Source organism: Dermacentor andersoni, chromosome 2 (genome assembly GCF_023375885.2).
Source record: "Dermacentor andersoni chromosome 2, qqDerAnde1_hic_scaffold, whole genome shotgun sequence".
Classification (NCBI taxonomy): Eukaryota; Metazoa; Arthropoda; class Arachnida; order Ixodida; family Ixodidae; genus Dermacentor; species Dermacentor andersoni.
Window position 1 is genome coordinate 28,561,549 of NC_092815.1, and position 24,772 is coordinate 28,586,320.

A 24,772-nucleotide genomic window follows, 5' to 3' on the forward strand; every position below is an offset into this window, starting at 1 on the left:
GTCAAGCGTCCTGTTGTCTGCCTTGCCTCATTTCGTGCATGTCAGTGCATCCATGTTTGGCGCGACTGCCAGCAAAGGGCACGCGAGCAAGTGTTCGCGTGTCATTCAGTTTGCATTTAATTGGCTATATGTCAAGTACCATAGGGCAATAGCTTGCGAGGAGCAAGTCTTTATGTCCGAATAACATGAAAATTAAGTGGCAATAAAATATTGCATAAAGCACAATGGTTTATGCACAGTCGTTAGTAGTATTTTCCATAATTATGAACTTATCACCATATGTAAAAAAAAGTGCAACTCAAGGAATGGAAGTGTAGACTGCAGGTTAATTTGCCAGTGTAAATTCTTTGTTGTCAGATTGTAGGGGTGGCAAAGAATAGTATTTTGGCCAGGAATCATCAACATCATCAGCCTGGCTATGCCCACTACAGGGCAAAGGCCATTCCTATACTTCTCCAACTACCCTGGTCATGTGCTAATTGTGGCCATGTTGTCCCTGCAAACTTATCTCATCCACCCACCTAACTTTCTACCGCCCCTTGCTACGCTTCCCTTCTCTTGAAATCCAGTCTGTAACCCTTAATGACCATCGGTTATTTTCCCTCCTCGTTACATGCCCTGCCCATGCCCATTTATTTTTCTTGATTTCGACTAAGATGTCATTAACTTGCGTTTGTTCCCTCACCCAATCTGCTCTCTTCTTATCCCCCTTAACGTTGCACCCATCATTCTTTCCATAGCTCATTGCGTCATCCTCAATTTAAGTATAACCCTTTTCGTAAGCCTCCAGATTTCTGCCCCGTACGTGAATACTGGTAAGACACAGCTGTTATACACTTTTCTCGTGAGGTATAATGGCAACCTGCTGTTCATGACATGAAAATGCCTGCCAAACGCACCCCAGCCCATATTTATTCTGATTATTTCAGTCGCATTATATGGATGCGCGGTCACTACCTGGCCTAAGTAGATGTATTCCCTTAACACTTCCAGTGCCTCGCTACCTATCGTAAACTGCTGTTCTCTCCCGAGATTGTTAAATGTTACTTTAATTTCCTGCAGATTAATTTTTAGACCCACCCTTCTACTTTGCCTGTCCAGGTCAGTGAGCATGCATTGCAATTGGTCCCCTGAGTTACTAAGCAAGGCAATATTATCAGCGAATTGCAAGTTGCAAAGGTATTCTCCATTAACTCTTATCCCCAATTCTTCCCAATTCAGGTCTCTGAATACCTCCTGTAAACACGCTGTGAATAGCATTGGAGAGGTCGTATGTCCCTGCCTGACGCCTTTCTTTATTGGGATTTTGTTGCTTTCTTTATGGAGGACTACAGTGGCTGTGGAGCTGCTATAGATATATTTCAGTATTTTTACATATGGCTCGTCTGCCCCCTGATTCCGTAATGCCTCCATGGCTGCTGAGGTTTCGACTGAATCAAACGCTTTTTCGTAATCAGTGAAAGCTATATATAAGGGTTGGTTATATTCTGCACATTTCTCTATCACCTGATTGATAGTGTGAATATGGTCTATTATTGAGCAGCCTTTACGAAATCCTGCCTGGTCCTTTGGTTGACAGAAGTCCAAGGTGTTCCCGATTCTATTTGCGATGACCTTTGTAAATACTTTGTAGGCAACGGACAGTAAGCTGGTCGGTCTATAATTTTTCAAGTTTTTGGCATCCCCTTTCTTGTGGATTAAGGATTATGTTGGCATTCTTCCAAGATTCCGGTACGCTCGAGGTCATGAGGCATTGCGTATAGAGGGTGGCCAGTTTTTTTAGAGTGATCTGACCACCATCATTCAACAAATCCGCTATTATCTGATCCTCCCCAGCTTTTCCCTTTGCATAGCTCCCAAGGCTTTCTTTACTTCTGGCATTACTTGTAGGATGTCAAATTCCTCTAGACTGTTCCCTCATCCATTATCGTCGTGGGTGCCACTGGTACGGCTTTGTCTCTTAGCGCATACATCTGATTCTTGCCTATTCCTAGTTTCTTCACTGCTTTAAGGCTTCCTCCGTTCCTGAGAGCATGCTGAATTCTATCCATGTTACACTTCCTTATGTCAGCTATCTTACGCTTGTTGATTAACTTGGAAAGTTCTGCCAGTTCTATTCTAGCTGTAGGGTTAGAGGCTTTCATACATTGGTGTTTCTTAATCAGATCCTTCGTCTCCTGCGATAGCTTACTGGCATCCTGTCTAACGAAGTTACCATCGACTTCTATTGCACACAGCTTAATGATGCCCGTAAGATTGTCGTTCATTACTTCAACACTAAGGTGCTGTTCCTGAGTTAAAGCTGAATACCTGTACTGTAGCGCAATCCGGAATTCCTCTACTTTCCTTCTTGCCGCTAACTCATTGATCGGCTTCTCATGTACCAGTTTCTTCTGTTCCCTCCTCAAGTCTCCTCAATTCGAGATCTTACCATCCTATGGTCACTGCAGCACACCTTGCTGAGCACGTCCACATCTTGTATGATGCCAGGGTTAGCGCAGAGTATGAGGTCTATTTCATTTCTAGTCTCTCCATTCGGGCTCCTCCACGTCCACTTATCCCACATGCGGAAGGAGGTATTCATGATCCACAAATTATTCCATTCTGCAAGCTCTACTAATAACTCTCCCTTGCTATTCCTAGAATCTATGCCATATTTCCCCACTGACTGGTCTCCACCCTGCTTCTTGCCTACCCTGGCATTGAAGTCGCCCATCAGTATAGTGTATTTTGACTTTACCCATTGCCGATTCCACGTCTTCATAAAAGCTTTCAACTTGCTGGTCATCATGAGTGAATGTAGGCACGTAGACCTGTACGACCTTCAATTTGTAGCTCTTATTAAGTTTCACGTAAGACCTGCTACCCTCTTGTTAATGCTATAGAATGCCTGTATGTTATCAGCTATATTCATATTAATTAGGAATGCGACTCTTAGTTCTCGTGCTAAGCCCCGGTAGCACAGGACGTGCCCGCTTTTTAGCACTGTATATGATTCATTTGTCCTCCTAACCTCACTGAGCCTTATTATATCCCATTTAATGTCCGCTAGTTCCTCCAATAGCACTGCTAGACTGTCCTCACTGGATAACGTTCTAGCGTTAAACGTTGCCAGCTTCAGATTCCAGTGGTGGCCTGTCCAGATCCAGAGATTCTTAGCACCCTCTGCTGCATCACAGATCTGACCACCGCCGTGGTCAATTGCTTCGCAGCTGCTGGAAACTGAGGGCCGGGGTTTGATTGTTGTATTCATATCAGAGGTTGTGGCCAATCCTTATCTGGTGAGGGAGTGCGTTACCGGTTCTGGTCACCGGGAACAGCCGCACTCCAGGCCTGTTTATGCAATTTTATCTACATGCGGATTTTTTTTTTTTTTTTTTTTATTCTGTGGGAAATTGCACGGCACCGGGATTTGAACCACAGTCCTCTTGCATGCGAGGCAGACGCTCTACCTCTACGCCATTGCTGCATCGGCCAGGAATCAATGCTCCTCAAATGTAAAGGTTCATACATGTTGGCAGAAACACTTATGAGCATTCAAGTGCTCATAACAGCATAAGTTCGATATAAGGGCATGCAGATTAACCTTTATTAACATATTGTTTTCGGTGACATGTCTACCACCCGTTCTAGAAGTTTATTCCATACCCGCCGTGGTTGCTCAGTGGCTATGGTGTTGGGCTGCTGAGCACGAGGTCGCGGGATCGAATCCCGGCCATGGCGGCCGCATTTCGATGGGGGCGAAATGCGAAAACACCCGTGTACTTAGATTTAGGTGCACGTTAAAGAACCCCAGGTGGTCGAAATTTCCGGAGTCCTCCACTACGGCGTGCCTCATAATCAGAAAGTGGTTTTGGCACGTAAAACCCCATAATTTTAAGTTTATTCCATCTCCTATGAAGAACATTGAATAGAGAGAGAGAACTTATTTGAAGGAAGGCAGAGATGTCGGCCTGAGCTAGAGTGCTCTAGCCTGCTACTCTGCACTGGGGGAGGGAGGACGTAAAGACTGGATGAGGGATGGTGAGGGATGGAGGGATGGTGATGGTGATTAGGGATGACATAGAAGGGGGATGCACAACAATGAAGGCTTCAGCATTCTCATGGTTATCAATGATGTCCAAAAAAAGTTATTCAGAAGTGTCATTTGCCTTCCAGAGATTGGCTGGAGTCACAAATCCCTTTGAAACTTCACAAAAATGTGCAACGAACAAGCTTTTGTGTAGGCTTCTGTTGCGTGAACAGCACAGGTGACAAGAAGGGTCTACAGTATGTAAAGAGCAGTGATAAGTGGCTCCACTACAGCGAGGACCTTCACAGCACCTTTAGTGCCTGGAGACCGCAGAGAATCATGCGCATTGATTCTAGCAGGTACTTTGGTTTTTTTCTCGATGTTTTTCTTCTATTTGGCTCCTTGCTTGCCTATATATGGTCGACGGCTTTACTAGCTCTAGTACCCGCTCCTTGACGTAGAGTAACGCTACGGCATGGTGCCATGCCCAGTGTTCTAGAGGGCAGCAAAGGCCACGCCTTGTCTGCGTCACTCAGGGGCAACAAATATTCACCCTGTGCTCTCAGCGATCTTTAATTTTCAGTAGGCGTGGTTACCGTCCTCGATGCAGACACAAGCAGAGGTAGTCGTGATACCTGTGCCCGGCTATACAGTTCTGAATTGGCCGCGTGGAGTTTCTTTCTCGAGTGTTGTTTGTCTCGGTGTACAGATTGAGCAGCCTCTTTATCAGAAGATTTGTATTTTGCTATTTTTTGGACAATACAAGCTTTCTGTTGCATCTTCAGGCAACCCTTTGACGTTGCTTCATGAGAACCAGGACAGTTGGGATATTTGAATGAAGGAATGCCCGGCGCTGTAGACACATGGCCAGTCGTCCGGGAGGCGCGAGCTCGATATTGCCTGAGCTGCTCTGGTTAAGGCACGTTGCCTGCTGCTCTCTTGTACCGTATTCATATTAGATTCTGGTGGAGGTACTGCGGTTTTCCCCCAACCTGGAATTACGCACCCGAACTCTGCCATCCGTCATGCCTGACCACCACAGACCGACATCCCCACCGGTTACTCCAGCCATCGTATGTGCCGGTGCCCAGCGTCAGCGGGATCCTGATATCTTCAGCGGCACCAATGAGAAAGACGTTGAAGATTGGCAGGAATCGTATGAACGCGCCAGCAACACCAACAAATGTGACGATCCCCTCAAGCTCAGCAACGCGATCTTCTATTTATTGGGCGTCGCCAATAGCTGTGGTTCAAAAACCACGAAGCCGATCTCCGCACGTGGGCTAGCTTCAAAACCGGCATCGCGGAAGTTTTCGGCCGCCCTGGCGTGCGCAAACTTCGCGCTGAACAACGCCTACGAAGCCGGTTCCAGCAAACTGGTGAAACGTTTACCAGCTACATAGAGGACCAGCGTTTTTAGATCTCTAAAAACGTTGATAGAGGACATCGTCGCGGAACTCTGCCGGCTTGTCAACCCGACGATGGCGGAGGCGGACAAGGCACGTCACATCATGAAGGGCATTTCCGACGATGCATTTCATATGCTGCTGTCCAAAAACCCGGGCACTGTTTCTCAGGTCATTGAGCTTTGCAAGAGTTTCGACGAGCTCTGTAGACAGCGTCTGCTCACGCGGCGCCCCCCTGCTGCCCCTGCGTCCGACGAAACCCTCGCGAGCATGACCGCGGCTCCTGTGATGAACTCCCTGCTTTGCTGAGGTCGCTCGTCAGCTTTCGCTGCTGTCCAAAGCCACGCCACCATCTCCGCCTTTGCCGGCCAACCTTCGCCAGGTCATCCACGAGCAAGTGCGCGCAGCTCTCCCTACTGCCCGCGAGACTCCGCCGGTGCCGACTCCCGTTGCATTTCCCGAGGTGACTGCATCTCTCAGCAACGCCGAGGCTCTCGCGCGGCCACCACCTTCGACCTTTGCGCCATCCCCTTCAGTCGTGCCACTGCGTCCAGCTCCTCACTTCGTTCAGCCGCGGTACCCACACAGCAGTGGACAATGGCGCACTCCTGACAACCGGCCATTATGTTTTGCTTGTGGTCTACCTGGTCACGTTGCACGATGTTGTCGTTGCCGCGCAACGTCCTACCGCCGTAGCTTCGACGCCGCAACATACATTTCCCCATACCCGTCATCCTCCGCGTCTCAGAACCCTGGCCAGATGTCTTCCTACTCGGACCACCGCCCTCTTGTTGACCGCCGTTCGCCATCGCCTCGACGCCACTCGCTTTCGCCGATACGTCGTCGTCCTTCTTCGCCGGAACGGGAAAACTATAATCGTCGCAGTTCCAGAGGCAAGAACTGCGTCACCCACGAACAGACCAAGGCTCTCCCTTCTCCAACTAATCTTATTGACGTATATGTGACAGCGTCGCTGCACTCGCCCTCGTTGACACTGGTGCCGCAGTTTCAGTTATTAGTGCCAAACTTTGCCGTTCGCTCAGAAAAGTTACGACGCCACTGTCCAACGTTTCACTTCGAACTGCCAGCGCAGACCACATCATGCCTGCAGCTGCGTGTACTGCTCGCGTTGTGATCAACGGCCTCCTCTACACCATCGAATTTTCGGTGCTGTGTTCTTGTTCCCACGATCTTATTTTGGGCTGGGACTTCCTTTCCGCTAATAAGGCCGTCATCGACTGTTCTCTTGCTCAAGTGGAATTTCAAACGCTGTGTAATGCCCCACTTCTTAACGCTCGTGAACCTGAAGATAAAGTATTTGTTGCCGAAGACGTTACAATTCCACCATACTCGTCTGCCCTTGCCACAGTGTCATGCAACATTGTTGCTCGTACTTTTTATGCCATCTGCAATTTTCGCTCGCTGCAGATGTTCCCCGCTGCCTTTCGCTCTTTTGGACGTTCATGCCGGCGTTAGCAGACTGCTCGTCGCCAACCGATTGTCCTATCCTCTCACTTTGCTTCGTGGGGAGTGCGTTGGCCATGCCCAGTGTGTCGGCCCTGCTGCCATCATTGACATGCCAACTGGTTCCATCGCCACTCATGAGGTCGCCGGAGTGACCTGTAACCCCGTGTGGGAGTCGACTTCGCCCGATTTTTTACATAGCTCAATTGCCGACGCGTATTCGAAGGTTCGCGTCCAGCTTCTATGCCTTTTCAACAAGTTCCGTTCATCTTTCGACTGCCAGCATGTTCCCTTGGGCCACACATCAACTGTTTGTCATTGCATCGACACGGGTACCACTGCGCCACTGCGACAAAGACCATATCGTGTATCCGCGACAGAGCGCCGTGTTATCGACGACCAAGTAGCTGACATGCTCAAGCGTGGCGTCATTCAGCCTTGTATGGCCGCGAACCTTCGAATACCCTCGACACCATTCTTCCGTACAGACCCGACTCATCCGAATGTACGCCCATCTCTGAAGCTGCCTGCCACGCAGGGGAATGCCGTCAGCTTGCCCGTTCCTTTACAGCCGTCGACCAATGGTAACAAAAGTCTCGACGTGACCCTGATCACCCGCGTTGTCACTTTCTTCCGCACTCCCTCGTGTGGCTTTGGGTTCCCGCCGTTCCTGCTGGACTGTCATCCAAGCTTGTGTCCAAATATCAAGGACCCTACCGTGTTGTCGCACAGACATCGCCTGTGAACTATATTGTCGAGCCTGTCACGCCACCTACGGACCAACGCTGTCGTGGTCGTGAAACCGTCCACGTACAACGCCTGAAGCCGTATTACGACCCCATGATTCTGTGTTCACCATGAGTCGCCAGGATGGCTCCTTTTCCTATGGGGGCGATTGTAGTGAAGAGGAATGCCCGGCGCTGCAGACACATCGCCAGTCGTTCGGTAGGCGCGAGCTCGAGATTGCCTGAGCTGCTCTGGTTAAGACACGCTGCCTGCTGCTCTCTTGTACCGTATTCATACTAGAGAAGATGTATCACAGTCGGTGGTATATTATCTTATCTGCCACAATGCTGATAAGTCACTTGATTTCTGCACAGAGCTCTTACGTGACCTATCTTGAGACACTTCCGACACTGCAGTGGCCTCGGAGTGGGTGGTCAGGTGCGGTGTATGATGTACCGCAGTTTGACAGAAACTGGCAAAATTGATGATGCAAATACTAAGTTGATGCTCGAGGAGTTTCCCAAGCAGTGAATCTCAAGAATGTGCACCAATAAACTCAGCAGATTCATGAGGTCCACATGTTACTTTTCAAGGTCGACATCAGAAATTACACCAGTCATTGACTCCTTTCTGTAATTAATAAAGGAATGGATGGGAATGGCGCTTAAATGCCAGAATGGTTTTTACCTTCTCCAGTATAGTTGAATTTTTTGCATCTACTGTCGGGATGTTCTTTCAAGAGTTTATCTGATCTGCATTTCGTAGATTTGCCCAGGGAACACACTTTCGAAAGGTTCTGTTAAAAATTGCTTGCTTAGGGAGCTCAGGTATTGTGTGACACCAAAAGCGGCATGTAAGAGACCATGAGAGATTGCTGCTCACTCTGGTTAGATGAAGTCCGCTCATTTGACATTCATTGCATCTTCAACATCCAGCACACCATAGCCTGTGACTATGGTGTACTCATTGTCAAAGTATATAGCTTCCGGCATTGAGCTCTCCTAGGAATCAAGCTGGTCTGAACTTCCAAAGACACATAATCCAAACATGAGTGATGAAGTAGACAGCTGACCTTGTTTAGGTGGTCGTGCTCATCCTTGATGAAAGTGCATTCGAGGAACTGGCAAAACTATAAAGAACTGCATAAGAGCGAGAGGCCCAGAGCACTGGTGAGCTCGCATTAAATGTACTTAAATAATGGTGCCTTTTATATGCGTCATCAAACCTTCCAGATGTGTTCACAGTGGCCAGGTAAAATCCAGAATATGCCACACTTCTATAACACAACACCTATATGTGCACCTACAAACTACGACTGGCCTGTCTTTCTGGAAATACAACATTCCAGACTCATACGTCTTCAGATATCGCTAGCGTGTTTTTACGTGACAGCAGAAACATGCCACACAGTGGAATAAAATGAACTCTCGTGGCGATTCAGTAAATGTGGAGGCTTTATTGCTTTTAATGTGCCAACATGTTTTTTCTAACAGTAGATAGTAACGTAAATTTTGCACATGTTATGTCTGCCAGACTTTTTAATATGTGTACACAATAATTCCTTGAGGAGAAGTTTAATGTGTAGCTACAGCTTAATGCACAAGTGTTCTTGCGTTGCACCCAAATTGAAATGGGGCCACTGCAGGCAGATATCCAACTTGTGCACTTGTGCTCGATGCTGCAAGTTTATCTAGCATGTAATATGTCGTGCCAGCAAAATCCTTGTTGACATGTTTTCTTTTTTGTGTATTGTTTGCGTTGTCAAAGCCGGCAATAAAGAAAAAAAAAGTGCACTTGTGCTCGGCACAGGATGCCATAGTTCCTGGGCCACTGTAGTGGGCATAAACGTCTTTGGACATGTAGACATCTTGTCTCAAGCACTGACCCACAATGAGGAACTCAGCAGACGATCACAAAAGATGGAAGATTGATTTTAATGGGATCATTTTGGTAGCAAAGATTCCTAATGTGAACAAAGAGAAGCAAGAAGAGCTCAGACAACAGAATGCGTGAATGCATGGCCAAAGCATAACTGAAGGTACATTGCACCCCATCAGCCAGTCACTGCCAAAGACAGGTGCGCACATCCGGTGTGGCCCCGGGGTGCAAGGATGCTTACCTTACTGTGATTGTTTAGCCTTTTCCTTTTCTTTTTGTTTTCTCATTTTCAAATCAAGGAAAATAAAACAGATGCAAAATTATCTCAGTACGGCAAGCATCATCGCACAGTGTGGCCAGACCAAATTGTCCACACCTGCATGTAGTGATGAGTGGCTGAGAGAGTGCACTGTACCTTGACTTATGCTTCGGGCATGCATTCGTGCATTCCTGTTAACATATCTGAGCTCTGTACAACCTTACTGTATGCAATGTAATATAGCACGATCTAACTTACAGCTACAGACTGCTATACTTTCAGAAAGTTAACAAAGTATTAAAATTAAATATGACTAAATGTTTCAAAGGAATACACAGTCAAACATGCCATAGTGGGAAGGCTCCAGAATAATTTCAACTACCTCAGGTTCTTTAACATGCACCTAAAGCATCGTACACAACCTTTTTTTTTTTTGTATATATACTCAATTTATTGTCCTCCTCCTGTTTGCCACAGCTTGTGAACCTGCTGTCATACAAAGTTACTTTCCTATGCAGAAATCTCTGAATATAACATCAAGTATTTCCTCTGTGAAAACACGGCCTGTTATTCTGCCCAGGTGAGAAAGTGCAATCCTCAAGTGCTCGGCGCCTATGACAGAGTCGTGTCGCACCTCTGCGTTGAACAGTTTCAGGTGCTTCAAGCACTGGTCCAGATGCCTTCTGTGTCTCTCCCGAGTCAAAATGGGGCTCAAGTCTGCTGGCTTGCCACATCTGTAACACAGGGCACAGAGAGAGAAACTGTTTAAATAGCAAATATTGGGTTCAAGGCTCACACAATTAAGAGACACCTTCACTACACATTCTTCCCTGTGTCCTGTCCACTAATGCCAAATTGCTGAGTCATGTGGCACCTTGTTTCTGAGCAAATAAACTTACTAACACACTGTGCTTATGCCTAGTTCATCGCGAACCTCCATTCGTACCATTACAATGCTGTGTGCAACATCGAGGACGGCGAACATGAGCTTTGTGCTGAAGACGACAATGTTAGGGTCTTGCCTGTTCTGCCCTTGTCTTGGAAATAATCTAAATAGATTTCTGTGTTTGCTTATTCCTTGTGCCACATTGAGGTACTCGGTAAATCTGATGCAACACAGTGCTCCAAAGTGAACGTAGCCTGGCCGCCAGCAACATGCTAACTGATGGAGACGCTGCAGCAAAAGCGACCACAATGCCGACAGTACTCTTGTCTCAACCTCGCAACTGTGGAATGTTTTCAGGTACTGAAAACCTTAACATCAAAGATTGCTCCAGATAAACAAGCGAATCAATACACACAATAGGTGGGACCAGACCTATATGTTGACCAACATGATTTTCTACTTGAAAGGCATGGTGTGGTTTGAGATCCACAAAGAGGAGCTGACAAGTTGGGAGCAATGCAGGCAAAAGCTTCGCAACCTTTTGGGGAAGACTGTTGGACTATAATGAGCTGCGAAAAAATATGTTTCTACTCAGCTAATTGAAACTATAACACTTTGAAACTTCCAAAATGATATCATACTTATCTTCGCCTCCTTCAGATGCTAAGAACAGTATGAGATAACGAATGCTACACGCACACATAAAAGCTCTGCCCTTATGTGTATGACATCATTACTACGTCTAGGAGACTGCCATGCAGATGTTTTGCTGATGGTTCACAGTTTTCTGACTATTTGAAATTAACAAAATACACTCAGACCTCTATAGTATAGCAAACACATACATAATATATTATAGGATATGACAAAGTAAATATAAAATCTGGTTGGATATGCTCTATATCAACTTAGTTTTTTACGCCTATAACGAAACTGAATATGCAAAATCTGTAGGGGTACAAATTGAATATTACACATTAATTATTCATATTTGAAATTTAACTATTCAGTATTTTCGAATATCGAAACTAACCATATATTTCACAACATCCGACTGTTGAAGTCAGGCTACTGTTCGTCTGCTAAGCAAAGTATCACAAATTATTGGAAGTGAAACAATGACAAAAGTTTTCAAAGCAATGCAGAAACAAAATGGGTAATGAAGCTTTGTTTTTGGTTTGGCAGTAGAGGCCTACATGACAACCAGTGATTTTTGCTTGTAGTCTGTAATTTAGTGTTTCTTGTAGTCTAGTCATGTAGCAGTTTTATCTTTTACGCTACCAATCATGGTTTTCTTGCAATGTGCCCTGTTACATGTGTCTATGGCACAAAAGTATTTCAGCAGCTTTTTTTTTTTCTTTTTACACAACTTCTTACCTATTTTCAACAACCATTTATTTAGTGTTTTTGGAAAGGTAGTCGTACAGCAGCCATTTACATTCTTGGAAAGCTTGTTTGCAACAAGGCTCTGAAGATGTTGAGTGGATATTAGTGCATTTCTTTTAATGACAATTAGGGATATTGTGTTTAAAAATTATCCTAATTGTCCGTGATAGATGGTTGTCCCTATTTTAACTAGTCAGCAGTACAGGGGTGGTACCTAATTACAGCGAAGTATATATTCCCGCTGCAAATATATGCATCTGGGTTTGGCTATTCAGTATTAAATTCAATATTTGATACTGACTATTCGTATTCGATACATATTCGAAAAGGTTGATATTTGCCCACCTCTGAAGATTTGATGTAATACAAATTGCAGTGAAGCAAATATTTGTTTAGTCACGGATCAAAATAAGTACTCCAATAAGAAGAACCCAGAATCCTAAGCAAGATAAACTTGCAAAGCCATTTTGCAAAGCAAGCACCAAATGAAGTTACTTTCATGCGAGGTACAAATGTGTTATAATATGGTTCTAATGCATTCAAAGAAAAATAACTGATGTACAGAAGGGAGGGAGTTAAAATAAAATAAACACGCTGCTTCTGCTGAATGCTGGCAATGACAAGGCATAGTTCAGTGCTACAGATTGTACGGAATTCTAGCAAGTGATGCTGTGGGACTAAAGAATATGATTCCCAGTAATTTGAGAGTGCAATTATACATCATCATTAGCATGATAAGCCACAAGCAGCTTATCTTTTTATACACCTCATCACAAAAATAGCCAATATTTATGCATGGTAACTGCATGTGGGCAGCGGTATTGCCAAAAATTTTATCTCGGGAATGGGAGTGACATGTGAGCAATGTTTAGGTCCTGTGAGAAGGGGTAAGACAAAATAATCAAGAGAGTAAAAGCTGTGCTTTTTATAGGCTACTTTAGTTTTGAGCAACAAACACTGCCCGTCTGGAAATGCTTAGATAATGTACTACACCTAACGACAACTTTCTGTGGCAGCGCATGTGCTCGCACATGCAGAGCTTCGGCTTTTGTGTTACTACGCCAAGTAGCGCTGACGTTTCGCTGGTGCTTTACAGGACCAGGAAAACCAGACATGGACACCAGAAAGCGAAAACCAGTGACAGCAAGTGACGGAAATCATTTTTCTAACCGAGTTTTCTTATTATCAAATAAATTGAACAAAAATAAAATAATAATTCATATGATTTGTTTTACACTACATAGCTTCCAGTTGCTTGCATTCGCGGACTACATGCTGCTGTGCAGTAATCAAATATGTGCTTCAGCTCGGTAGCTTCGGCTGCCCTGCCACAGAAAGTTGTCGCCGGGTGTAACTCAAAACATTTTCATGCTATGGCACACAATGATGAAATATTTCTTTGTTTCTGCAATACTTGACATGTCTGTTCAACAATTTTTTTTTTTTGCATTCTGATTTGCTAAAGCACCATGTATTAAGCAGTAAAGCCAGAAATTTTTGGAACACCTTTAGTCAGCATAACTACTATTTGATTACTTGTCCCTCCCCTTTCATCATTGGTGCCATGCTTATTTTGGTCCCGTACAGCATTCACAATGCCCAGCCAAGCATAAACAAACATGGCATGCCTCTCTTTCTTACAAGTCAACATCTTGCAAAGGTGGTTTTTTCTAACAGTCAAATGATCCTAATAATGGTGGTAGCATTCAATGCAACACTATAAGAAGGCCAAGGTATCAGCATGGACTAGAACATCAAAAGTGGCAAACTGATGTTGTGGAATCTTCTAATGGTCCTACAAGCAATGGCCCAGTAGTACATATATTGCTGATAACACTTCCCAAAGCCTCAGCCCGATAAATCTGCACACAGCACCTTAGCATTATGTCCCTAATTACAATAAGAAAAATATAAGCTCACAAGTCTTCAAGATGTCCCCCAAGAATCTTCACTAGGTCACTTATGCCTTGCTGTGTTGTGCATGAAGTGAAGCAGTTGTCAACGCACATGCTCTTAGCATGCTGCTCAACTGCGACCTGCTCATCGTCAGACAAAAGATCCAGCTTGTTGAAGATGATGAGGCGGTGCTGTGCACATGACTCTACACCTAGTTCCTTCAGGTGGTCGTCAATGAAATCAGTTGTGGGCTTGAGTTGAAGCAATTCCCTTGCTTCCACCACTATGAGTGCCAGGTCCGCATTAGCTGCCCTGAAATCAATGTTACACTGCACTGGAATCACGGGCTATAAATCATGGCACATTCAGGGCGATGCAGAGAGATTATATTGAAGGGATACTATTTGCTCTGAATATTTCCTGTCCCCACTCTATTCGAAGTTTAGATCATCAATGGTAAAAAGAATCTAAAGCAGTTCACCATACATATTGTTTCCGAAAGAGCTGTGTATTTATATTGCAAGATTCCTAGTGAAACTTTGCATTCAATGTCTATTTGAAGTGTATGATGAAGCAACTATATGGGTTCAACAGACATGGAAGCCAAGGGAAAAATAGAATTTGCTTTTTTCTGATCTTTCAAGCTTTTTTTAATTGGCTTCAATGGTGGTTAATGTTATCTTATGTTATGACGTGACAAAACTTGGCAAATCTTAACATTTACTTCTACATTTAAGCTGTGGACATCTTTTTTTTTGCCCACTAAGCCAGGTAGGCCATCACTGAACAAAATAAGCAAATGCACACATAACTGAACCTACCTAAAGAGCTCTCAAACATAATAGCAAGAGATTGTTAGCTGTTCATACCAGTGTTGGGCACGCAGAATTCCTTCTTGTTCAACAGGGTCATTACTATGGCGAAGGCCTGCAGTATCGGAGAATACAGCAGGGTAACCACCAATTTCCAGTGTGCTCTCAATTACATCTCTGGTTGTTCCTGCAATGGGTGATACTATGGCTGCATCCCTCTGACCTGTTCGTTGAAAAACACAAAATCTTTTCTGTGTTTAGACATATTTTACAAGCAAACAATAAGTAAACAATAAACAACAAGTTCTACATATTATTTATTTAATATTTTTTCCTCCAGTACCAGGTCAAATAGGTGCATGCACATGTACAATGGTCACAATCTCGGCCGTGCTTGAAATCACAGTTGCATGAACAAAAGTAACTGAAACCTTCATTAAATTTTATACAAAAACAGAATATGAATGGCATAATGAGGCCCATTTTGTAGCTTCCACATCATCCCAGTGTTCGATCAAGCCCACTAATGGCTGTCACAATTAAAGGCTGCCGACTACAGTTTATGGGTCTGATAATCTAGTAGTGAAAATATGCACAAGGTGATAGAACAAACTATAACTGTGCTTTATGTGAGACTTCACTCCACTCACATAAGGCGTTGAACAGGCTGCTCTTCCCAACATTGGTCCGGCCAATAATGGCAACCTTTACACCATCTCGTAGTCTTTCACCACGTCGCCCGTCCAGCAGATGAATCTGGATTTCTGTAGCCAGTTTCTCGGCCTGTGCTGCGGCTGGAATGACCATGATTTAGAAATAAATCCCTGTACGTAGTCAGCTGTGCGTAATATACCAGAATCCAGTATGGTCTCTTCGATTCCCTGGTCCTCACTGAAGTCAATAAAGGCTTCAACATTTGCGAGGCACTGAAAGACATAAAAGGCAGAAATTACGATGGGCGACAATTATCCAGGAATCAACATTAATATGCCCTTGCAAGACTCTGACAAATGTTTTGGAATGTATCACCGCAAATTTTTCTTTTTAGTATTTCAATGTTATTTATTTAATTAGTATGGTACATAAACACAGGGAAATATAAATACACAATCGGAGATCTCGAAGTAACAATTGTCGGGAGCGCCTCCTAACAGGAAACAAATGGCCTTTAGTGCAACTGCTGCAAGCAGTAGCAGCTAACATATCATACAAAGCACATTCTTTTTACCAACAAAAGGGGGGGGGGGGGGGGGGGACTCGCAGAAAACAAACAAAATTGAGTGGTAGAATGTGGAACAAGCAATCTACAGAAGTATAATTTACAGCAACAAAAGAAAAATCAATGATATAATGCATATATACTTATGAATATTTATTATACTATTTAAGCAATACTATAAGTTAAGTATTCTGTCAATATATTATTCCTTAGGTTTACACTTGAAGAATTGAAATGTGGATGCCTTGTTATCAGATGGGATTGAATTCCACAGTGATATACCTAAAAACATGACACTAAATTTCCCATAATCAATTGGAATTTTAGGAAGGAGTAGATAATGATGTGCTCAATACCCTGTTATTAATATTAACGATACTAGTGCAAGTAAAACCTTGAATACTTAACTTAGTCTTTATGAGACAAAACATAATTAGTAACAGCTTGTTATTGAATAACATGCACAAAGGTAGAAGGTTTAGGGGGGAAAAATGGGAGCAGATCAAGATGAAAATGGGTGAAATGTCATCAATCATAGCGCCTCAATCAATCATAGTGCTTCATAGCTGTTTTAGATGTGTGGAGTATGCACTACCCTATGATGAAAGGCAGTAGAAAAGATAACTGTGTATATACGTGTAATACACAGACAAGAGCATCCTTGATAGAGAAAACGGGCATGTTCTGATAGTAATGTGAATACCTAAGGAAATATTTTGAATGAGAGATTGGGCATGGCAGTGGAATTTTTGGTGCTCATCTAAAATAACACCTAGAAATTTTGTTCATTTAGATTTTTTAATTATGTGATTGTTAAGTGGCACCACCAAGCAATGTATGAATTACGTTTGCAGAGAATACCATAAATATTGTCTTTGATGGATTAATGTGTAACATGTTTTTCATACACCACAAGAACATTATCAAAATCATTGTTAAGTTTGTTTTCAGCACAAAATAATTTGTGTCGAATGTGAAACTAGTGATGTTATCTGTGGGCAAGCATTAGTATTTGTGGCATGTCAATAATGAATAATAGAAATAGCAATGGCCCGAGTTTTGATCTGTGATTAATAATTTTCGGTGAAGGGAAGAAACCATTCACTTGGACTAATTGTGGTCAGTCTGTTAGGTAGTCACAAATTAACTGCAAAGATGGGCCAGGAATGGCATCATATTCTAGTCTGTGTAGATGAATGAAGTGGTTAATTGTATCAAATGCCTTTGTAATATCAATAAAGAGAGCGCAGACTAATAGGCCTTCATGTATGGCTAATTTAACTTCGTCAGTAAATGTAACGAGTGCAAGTTCTGTTGGCAAACCCTCTCTAAAAACCAAATTGATCAGGAAGATAAAAGCTTAAATTTGGATAAGCAAGCAGTTAACCACCTATAATGTTAATTTTTTATAACTTTCCTAAAGAAATTCAAAATCTGTATAGGATGATAATTATTCATGAACTCACAATCACCTTTCTTAAAGATTGGGATCACTTTGCCTGTTTTGAGGCGGGAGACACACCATCCTTAAATAATTTATTTATTATATCTGCTAATATTGGTGAAATTTCTTGAGACACAAGCTTGATGTTCGATGAGTGGATCAGATCGAGATCAGGACCAGTCGTTTTAAGAGATGTTATGATACTACATACTTCTTGTGATGTTGTAAGGTACAAGTAAGATAAATGGTTGCTACTTGGTACTAGGTAAAGGTGATTAACGCTGTACATCACATACAGCACCGAAATGGTTACTGAAAATGTTAGCTGTATCGTTAGGGTCGGTGAAATTAATTTAATTGTAAGTGACCTTACTATTTGCGATTTTCAGCCCCTAGTATTAGTCTTTAGGAATTCTTTAATAACTAATTGTTAGTTTCACCTGGTGTCATTTTCATTTCGCCTGATTTTGTTCCCGTAGTAATTAAATTTAGCCTTATTTAGAGTGGCTGCAAGAACATTTGAGTATGTTTTAAACTGTGACTGCAATGCGTTATTGAATGGCTGTGCTTTCAGCTCGTTATGCAGATAATATTTTTTTACTGTGGACAGCATTAAACAGTTACTGATGCAACACTTTCTTGGTGAACTAAACCATTGTATCACAGTAGTGTTACTTGTGCAAAAGTTTGTGCACTCTGGTATCTTCGCAGAGAAAGATTCAAAAGCTTTTTCTACAGATTGTTCCTGAAGTACATCAGCCCAGTCAATACACGAATCATGTGAATGAACTTGTTTGAATCAATGGATGGCCTAATGTTTTTTCTAGGTAGACAAGATGTTACGGAATGTGCGCAAGAAAATATAGGATAATAATTGGTTAATCACAGTCCACAACTCCAGCCATGGTATAATCAGTAGGCAAGCTGGACAGGATGTGGTTTATTAAAGTGTTAGATCTGCTTAGTTCACATCGTGTTGGATTATGAATTAGTGAGAAAAAAATTTCAGCTAAGAAAAGTGCACATGTACTCAAGGCAATACTGACTGTCAGGGTCGATAATGTTGATGTCACCACATTTATTTATTTATTTATTTATTTATTTATTTATTTATTTATTTAACATTTTCTTACAGGCCTCGTATGAGGCATTGGATAAGGGGAGTGTCACAGTAAGGACTAAATGGGTATATAACAAAACATGATATACATAGATGATAAATAGACAGTATAATAATGCTTACACGACATTTTATACAAAGATTAGAACACTGCAGAAAAATTATAAAAGGCAATAGTGTACATATGAGAGAATATTCCTGTTCTCATCAATCAGCATGTTCAATAACCGCTCAATTTCCCTGCAAAACTCAATGTAAGAAGAAGGTAAGCAATATATGAAGCAATTATAATTTTACAATTGTTCAATTTACCTTGTACAATAATTTTTTTTCATAGTTCTTTTGGAGTTAAAATTGTGTTACCAGCCACAAACTACATGTTAAACTCCAAATTGTGTGTTCGTAATTGAATTTACAATTAAGCTAAACGTCAAATGCTGCCCTTCCTCATGTGAGGAGAGTCTTTATTTTGGGGGGGGGGTATTTCTAGAATGAACTGGAAGCTGTGGCTCTTCATGGCAAGGGCAAGAAAGAGGGAACAATTTATTTATAGAATGGCAGAGAGGTCAGCCTGAGCTATAGCTTGCTCTGGCCAGCTAGTCTACACTGGGGAAAAGGGATGGGGAGGAAAAGGGCTCATGAATGATGATGATATGAGGAGGAGGTGCGTATATATAACTTCACAACGTTGTAGCATCTCTAAAGCTGTGTGTCTAGCCCACCAGCTTGTAGAAAGGCTATAGCGGCACTTGTAATCAAGGCTGCACTGTTTGCATTAGGCCAAGGACTCGAAAGAAACTCGCCTGATAGCGGCCTCTAATCGACATTTGCAATGGAAGGGACCAGTTTCTGGCATTCTTGCGTATACGCGGGGCAAACACAAAATATGTGATCAAATGTTTCTGGCATCTGACAGCATTCAGAACTTTCATGGCAAGGTGAATGCTCCAATACCAGGTCATCATACCCTGCTTTTGCTTATCTCTCACACTGAAACTGGTAACAATCACTTTCAGTGTATACTATTTTCAGTGCTTTCTCGACCTGTTTCCCTTTCCTGCTGCACCACTCATTCATGACACATAAAGAAACATTTGATGGAATCTTGACAACCACCATTGTTTGCACCTTTCTGACAAGTCACGCAGGAAAGAAACTTCTGAGCTGTACTGTACAGTCTCTGGTACGTGTGGCTGCATAATGCAAATTCGATTCAGATTTCTATGACAATGTTACAGAACTGTAGCACGGCATCACTAAGGTAACAGAGCCAAGTAAAAAATGCTTTAACCACAATGCTTGAACGTACCGTGACACATGTTGCACTTCAGGCAAACAAGTACAGCAGTCACAGTACATAAACAGGAGTAGTTCCAAGTTTTGCAGCATGCAAAGTTCACAACAACCTGACCTTGAAACTGCCTTCCTGCTTTCAGCTGTAGCCCAATCTCACCAAACGCTAGGACACTTTCTGACACCAGAAAGCTCAGTTTCTGTTGGCCAATTTCGGTATTAATGCAAGACAGCAAGTAGAGAAAGATTGAAAGAGGAAAAAAAAAGAATGGATGGGAGATGGCAATAGAAACAGTTGCCTGAAAAAACTGCAAGCGTGCAGAAAGTGAAATTACCGTCTATCCTGTACCCATAATTTTGAGCATGCACGAAATGCTTTTCCATATCAGCAGTCTACAAGCTAACCCTTTCAGATGCTAAATAATCCTGCCTGCTGAAAATATTGTTTTACCAGATTTATTTCATTTATATTCTATACCTTCCCTAAAAACACCAGAAGGGGCTTAAGATATTGAAAATTTTCACTGAGTTTCATTGTAACCGTTGTTGTGGACTCCACATCTGAACGCCCAAAACTTTATATTACAGAAGCAAGATCGACTATTACATGCATAGTGTTACATACACACCACCATTCCAGTTCTGATACACATTATTACTGCCAAAAACAACAAAAGAGAAGCCACTAAGTGGCCATATAGTGCACAACAAACGAAGAGAAGCCGTTAAGCGACCACATAGTGCAACCAGCAATAACAAACACACCTATCTTCTAGCACATAATTTTCCAACACGGTTGGTTCACATTATTGAAATTTTCAGCGCAAGTCCAATCAGCAGTGTCCCAAGCTGTGCATGTGAAGTCTATTTCAAATAGTGATTTTTTCACTAGTACTATAGCAATAAATGGGTGTTTTTTTTTCTCTGCACATTTCACTCTGTACATGTACAAATATAAATGTAGTGTCATGAGGGGCTAAACTGCTTCCACTGCTGTATTAAGTCTAGCAGCTATACACACATCAGGTCACCTTGAGAAGCAATTTTGGATGACAGCAAAAAAATTTGATGCAAAGCACCTAAGAAAATGGGCCACAATATGCACTAGAAAGTGAAAGCCACAACCATGTTAAAGAGATTACATGTACACCTTTCCAATAAGCTCTCCCTCAGCATTCTTGTAATGCAAACCTGCCAACCTGCGATCCTTAAAATATTTATAAATCCCGCAGCCACAGCAATTTGGGAGAGGAATAGCACACTTTTTTAGAGCACAGCTCTTAGGCACCCGTTCCTGCGGCAAGCGTCAGTGTTGGCATCCTAGCTCGTAACCAAACAAACGAGCACAGTGAATGATGAGAGCGAATGCGAAGCACAACAGGGGAGGAAAAAGGGATGAGAGCAAAGAGAGTGCAAGGAGGAAAGTGGAGGAGGAAGGTATGGCGAAAGCGTGAGAAGAAAAGCATAGTACCATGCAGAGCCACTTTGGTACGACGATGGCTACAAGATGGCACCAGAGTAGCGTGCATTGTCTGTATGGAAACAAAGCACTGCATGAGCGCAGGTTGTATGCAGCGGCTGTTGTGAATTGCGCCCATGCATCACCCATGTGCTTTCTCTCGTGATCTCCCAATTAACGAAGCAGTCGTGCCGCACTTCACTCCGTTTCCAATGTGCTGCACGAGACAGATTGTCTGTGTCAACCAATATATCGTGAAATGAAAGCACGTATACAGCTGTGCTCAAATTTCACATTAGGGAGTATCATTAAGTCTAGCAGCTATACACACATCAGGTTGCCTTGAGAAGCAATTTTGGATTAGAGCAAAAAAAAAAAAAAAAAGAAGAAAAAAAAAACGATCGTTGCCTGGGCCGAAAGGGTTGCTCCTCATGAGGGGCCATCCTAGGACTCGGGCCTGCCAGATCATAACTGAGCAGAATATCAATAAAGTTGTTACCACCACCGATCGGTGAATTAAACAAAATTTGCCCTAAGCCCACACTTTTTATGGAATACATATGCACTTTATCAACAGTGATTTACCTTTAGACACAGCACACAAGCAGCGGAAAACTTGTAACACCAGAGACTGATAAGCAACACATTGTTTGTAAATCACAGTGACTTTCTCAGTGACTTTGCTGTTGATGATTTTCTTGCTTCAAGAACATATCTGCATAAATTTGCTCGGGGTGCCCTTATCGTGTCCTTTCACCATCAGAAGACATTCAAGGGTATTGCATGGTATTGTATTGTATTGCATGGTAAAGGATTCTACGGTATTGCATGCATAGTCAGAGACTGTGCACCTACATGAGCATCTGCTCAAAGGCAGTAGTAACAGTGGCACTTTACACCAACACACAACAGTACAAAGAGGACACGCTCTCACACCTCAATGAAAAGGTTTGTACAAGCCAATGAAACATATACCATTTTGAGATCATGTGTCCACTGCTTGTAGAGCTTGCTAAGGCTACCTTCCATCTGTGCCAATGCCTGCACCCTCTGGGCTTCTGTCTCGGCCTTTAGCAAATCAGCCAAACCTTCAACTTCTGCTAGGTCCATTTTGCCGTGCATGAAAGCTCTGAAAATAAAGATGATGATATTAAGAAGTGCACAGAGTTCCCTCTGTCTCTTAATTTTAAGCATAGTGTTGTGTTAATTTGTACCACCTCTTTGTGAACTCGCCTGGCTCTGCATGTCTCACGCCTTCAATGTGCGACAAGGCACCCAATACTGCGTTGACAACTCCAACACCTCCATGGACGTGTAGCTCACAACAGTCTTCACCAGTGTAACTGTGAGGTGCTGTACCGGAACATGAAATAGTTAACTGCATGGTACATGCCAGGCAGGCCGACTTATGCATACCTTAAATACTTCTGTGAGTATTTTGGCATTCGACAAATATTTTTGCAAGGCAGTATTTACTACTGTAACTTAAATACCTTCTGGTGGTATTTTATACTCTTAATAACTTTCCAAGATATGCCAACCAAAGTTAACTGGCTGCAGGCGCAGGGACACTGCAGGTGCACTAAGTACTTGACCCATTATGTGTACTGGCATTTTACAGACCATTATCATGATGGCCACCAACACGACAAGCTCCTGACCATTGCAATAATGCCTATCAAAAAATCAGCGCATGAAAATTAGGCAAGCCATTGATGTATTACTTCAAGCTAGTGAGTGCCACTGGATAGAAGCAACACGGCCTAGCACAGTAACTTTTTTTTTTCCTTCCCCAACTTGGCACTGAACAACAGTGAAAAGGCAGCTGCGCAAGAACCATGCTAATACATTGGATATGATAGTGAGGACCAAGATGTAACATTAGTACTTAAGAACCTCTGCCTTGCAGAGGTTTTCCCGCAGCACAACGTTGTTGTGCAGCTGAGTGCATTCAAAAAGCAGCTTTTCAGCTTCAACAATGATATCTCCAAAAGACAAGGGGCAGGCCGCTTAACACTTTTTTAAAACCAGCTCTTTCAGAGGGCAAACAGCAATATTGGGTAATTTGGCCTCTTGCTTTGTTTCACAGAGTAAAGCACTTCAGTGTCACAGAACTACAGCTTCTTCAGAGGGCAAACAACAGTTTTGGGTAATTCAGCCCCTTACAGAGCAAAGAACTTCAATGATGCGGAATCTTGTCTCCTTTGTTTAAAAGTCTCGTATGCAGAAAATATCTTGAAGGTAACTAAATACTTTTCTCCACTCGTATACTTTTTAAATTTGGGTAGTTACTGCTGTATGGAGTAAATTTATCGCCTATTATGCATTGCCTTATTTTAGATACATTTGAGTACATTGTACTTCAACCTCCAACATTTGGCAAAGTTGCTTTCTGGGCATGGCAACTCTAAGCAGTATAACGCAGTCCAGAAGATGATACGTACACAAGGGACAGAGAAACTGACTGTTTCCAATTTATACATCATTTTTATGATCTGTGGCATAAAAGAAAAGTTTGGGGGCACAAATGGCAGTGAAGCACTAGCATCACCTCCAAATTTACCTCTCTGGTTTCTTTATATATATATATATATATATATTTCCCGCAATCTCACTTAGATTCAGTCGTATCGGTGGAGTTTGCATGACATCACTATAATGGAACTATCAATACCCACAGTCTTATTAAATGTACGAACTGTTTTTATATATATGCATAGATACACGATTTAAATGTAACTGAGCGAGACGTACCAGGGGACCAATTGACTTGACTTTTCCTTTCTTTTTTGCCACTCGTATGAAGCCAACAGACAATAGATTCAAGCAAAGTATAGGAGAAATTACCCGTTTTCTTTTTTTTTTCTTTCACTTTTATTTTTCTTGTTGTTGTTATGCACCTATTAAAGACTGTTAATTTCCTCTCTGCTTTCCTTGGCTTCAATGTCTGTTGACTTTAACTTATTTGAGCACTTTATAGTTCAAGGGCGGTACTGTTTAATAACTAAAAGTTACGCCCGGTAGAATCTGCAAGTAATTCGCACATGGAAACCACAGCACAATAGCAGTGTCGAGATGAACGCCCGAGCAAGGGTGCACGAGTCTCCGCAAAAAAGCTTTTCGTGGTATCGGTTGCTTCAGGTTTGCGATGCGACGAAGCACAGCTGCGGCGTGCGGACCAGAGACCCTGACTGTAGCTAAGGCACTTCGTATTGAACCAGACGAAAGCGCGAAAATAGTCGACGTCGAGCTTCTTCTCAAGAACGGTGAAAATTTACGAGCGTGGAAGCATGTCTTTATCGCAACAAGCGCGCACATGTTTCTTTTCCTTTTTTTCTGCTGTGATGCTCGGCTACATCGAAGAACGAAAAAGGCCTTTTACAGCTTTTACCACGCTCGATTGTAGCTTCGGCATGGCTTCGGCCGTTGTTGCTAGGTTGCAAACGCGGTAGCGTGCGCAGTGTCTAAAAGTATTAGGTGCAGCATACCTTCCTTATGTTGTACTAAAAATT

General features: G+C 42.8%; 1 protein-coding gene across 2 annotated transcripts; it reads right to left on the bottom strand.

The window, feature by feature from the left end:
* Positions 1–9,523: 9,523 nt before the first annotated feature.
* On the bottom strand, positions 9,524–24,691 carry LOC126542504 (tRNA modification GTPase GTPBP3, mitochondrial). Of its 2 annotated transcripts, none has more exons than XM_055077309.2 (8): positions 24,305–24,691; positions 22,478–22,613; positions 22,236–22,389; positions 15,579–15,651; positions 15,376–15,519; positions 14,783–14,840; positions 13,938–14,225; positions 9,524–10,479 (listed from the first exon to the last, which is right to left on the bottom strand). In XM_055077309.2, the coding sequence occupies exons 1-8, from the start codon at positions 24,576–24,578 to the stop codon at positions 10,248–10,250; spliced, it is 1,359 nt and encodes a 452-aa protein (XP_054933284.1). In that variant the 5' UTR covers positions 24,579–24,691; the 3' UTR covers positions 9,524–10,247. The 2 variants fall into 2 exon arrangements, with proteins under 2 accessions (XP_054933284.1, XP_050045564.1); XM_050189607.3 differs by having other exon boundaries at positions 14,783–14,948; positions 24,305–24,690.
* Between the last annotated feature and the right edge of the window lie 81 nt (positions 24,692–24,772).

Bases quoted from the DNA above. Each gene is read 5' to 3' on its own strand.
- LOC126542504 (XM_050189607.3), bottom strand. From the start codon at position 24,578: ATGTGCGCGCTTGTTGCGATAAAGACATGCTTCCACGCTCGTAAATTT. The intron at 15,520-15,578 runs GTATATTACGCA...TGGTCATTCCAG, and splicing joins AGAGACCATACTGGATTCTG to CCGCAGCACAGGCCGAGAAA. The intron at 14,226-14,782 runs GTATGAACAGCT...CATTGATTTCAG, and splicing joins ATTCTGCGTGCCCAACACTG to GGCAGCTAATGCGGACCTGG.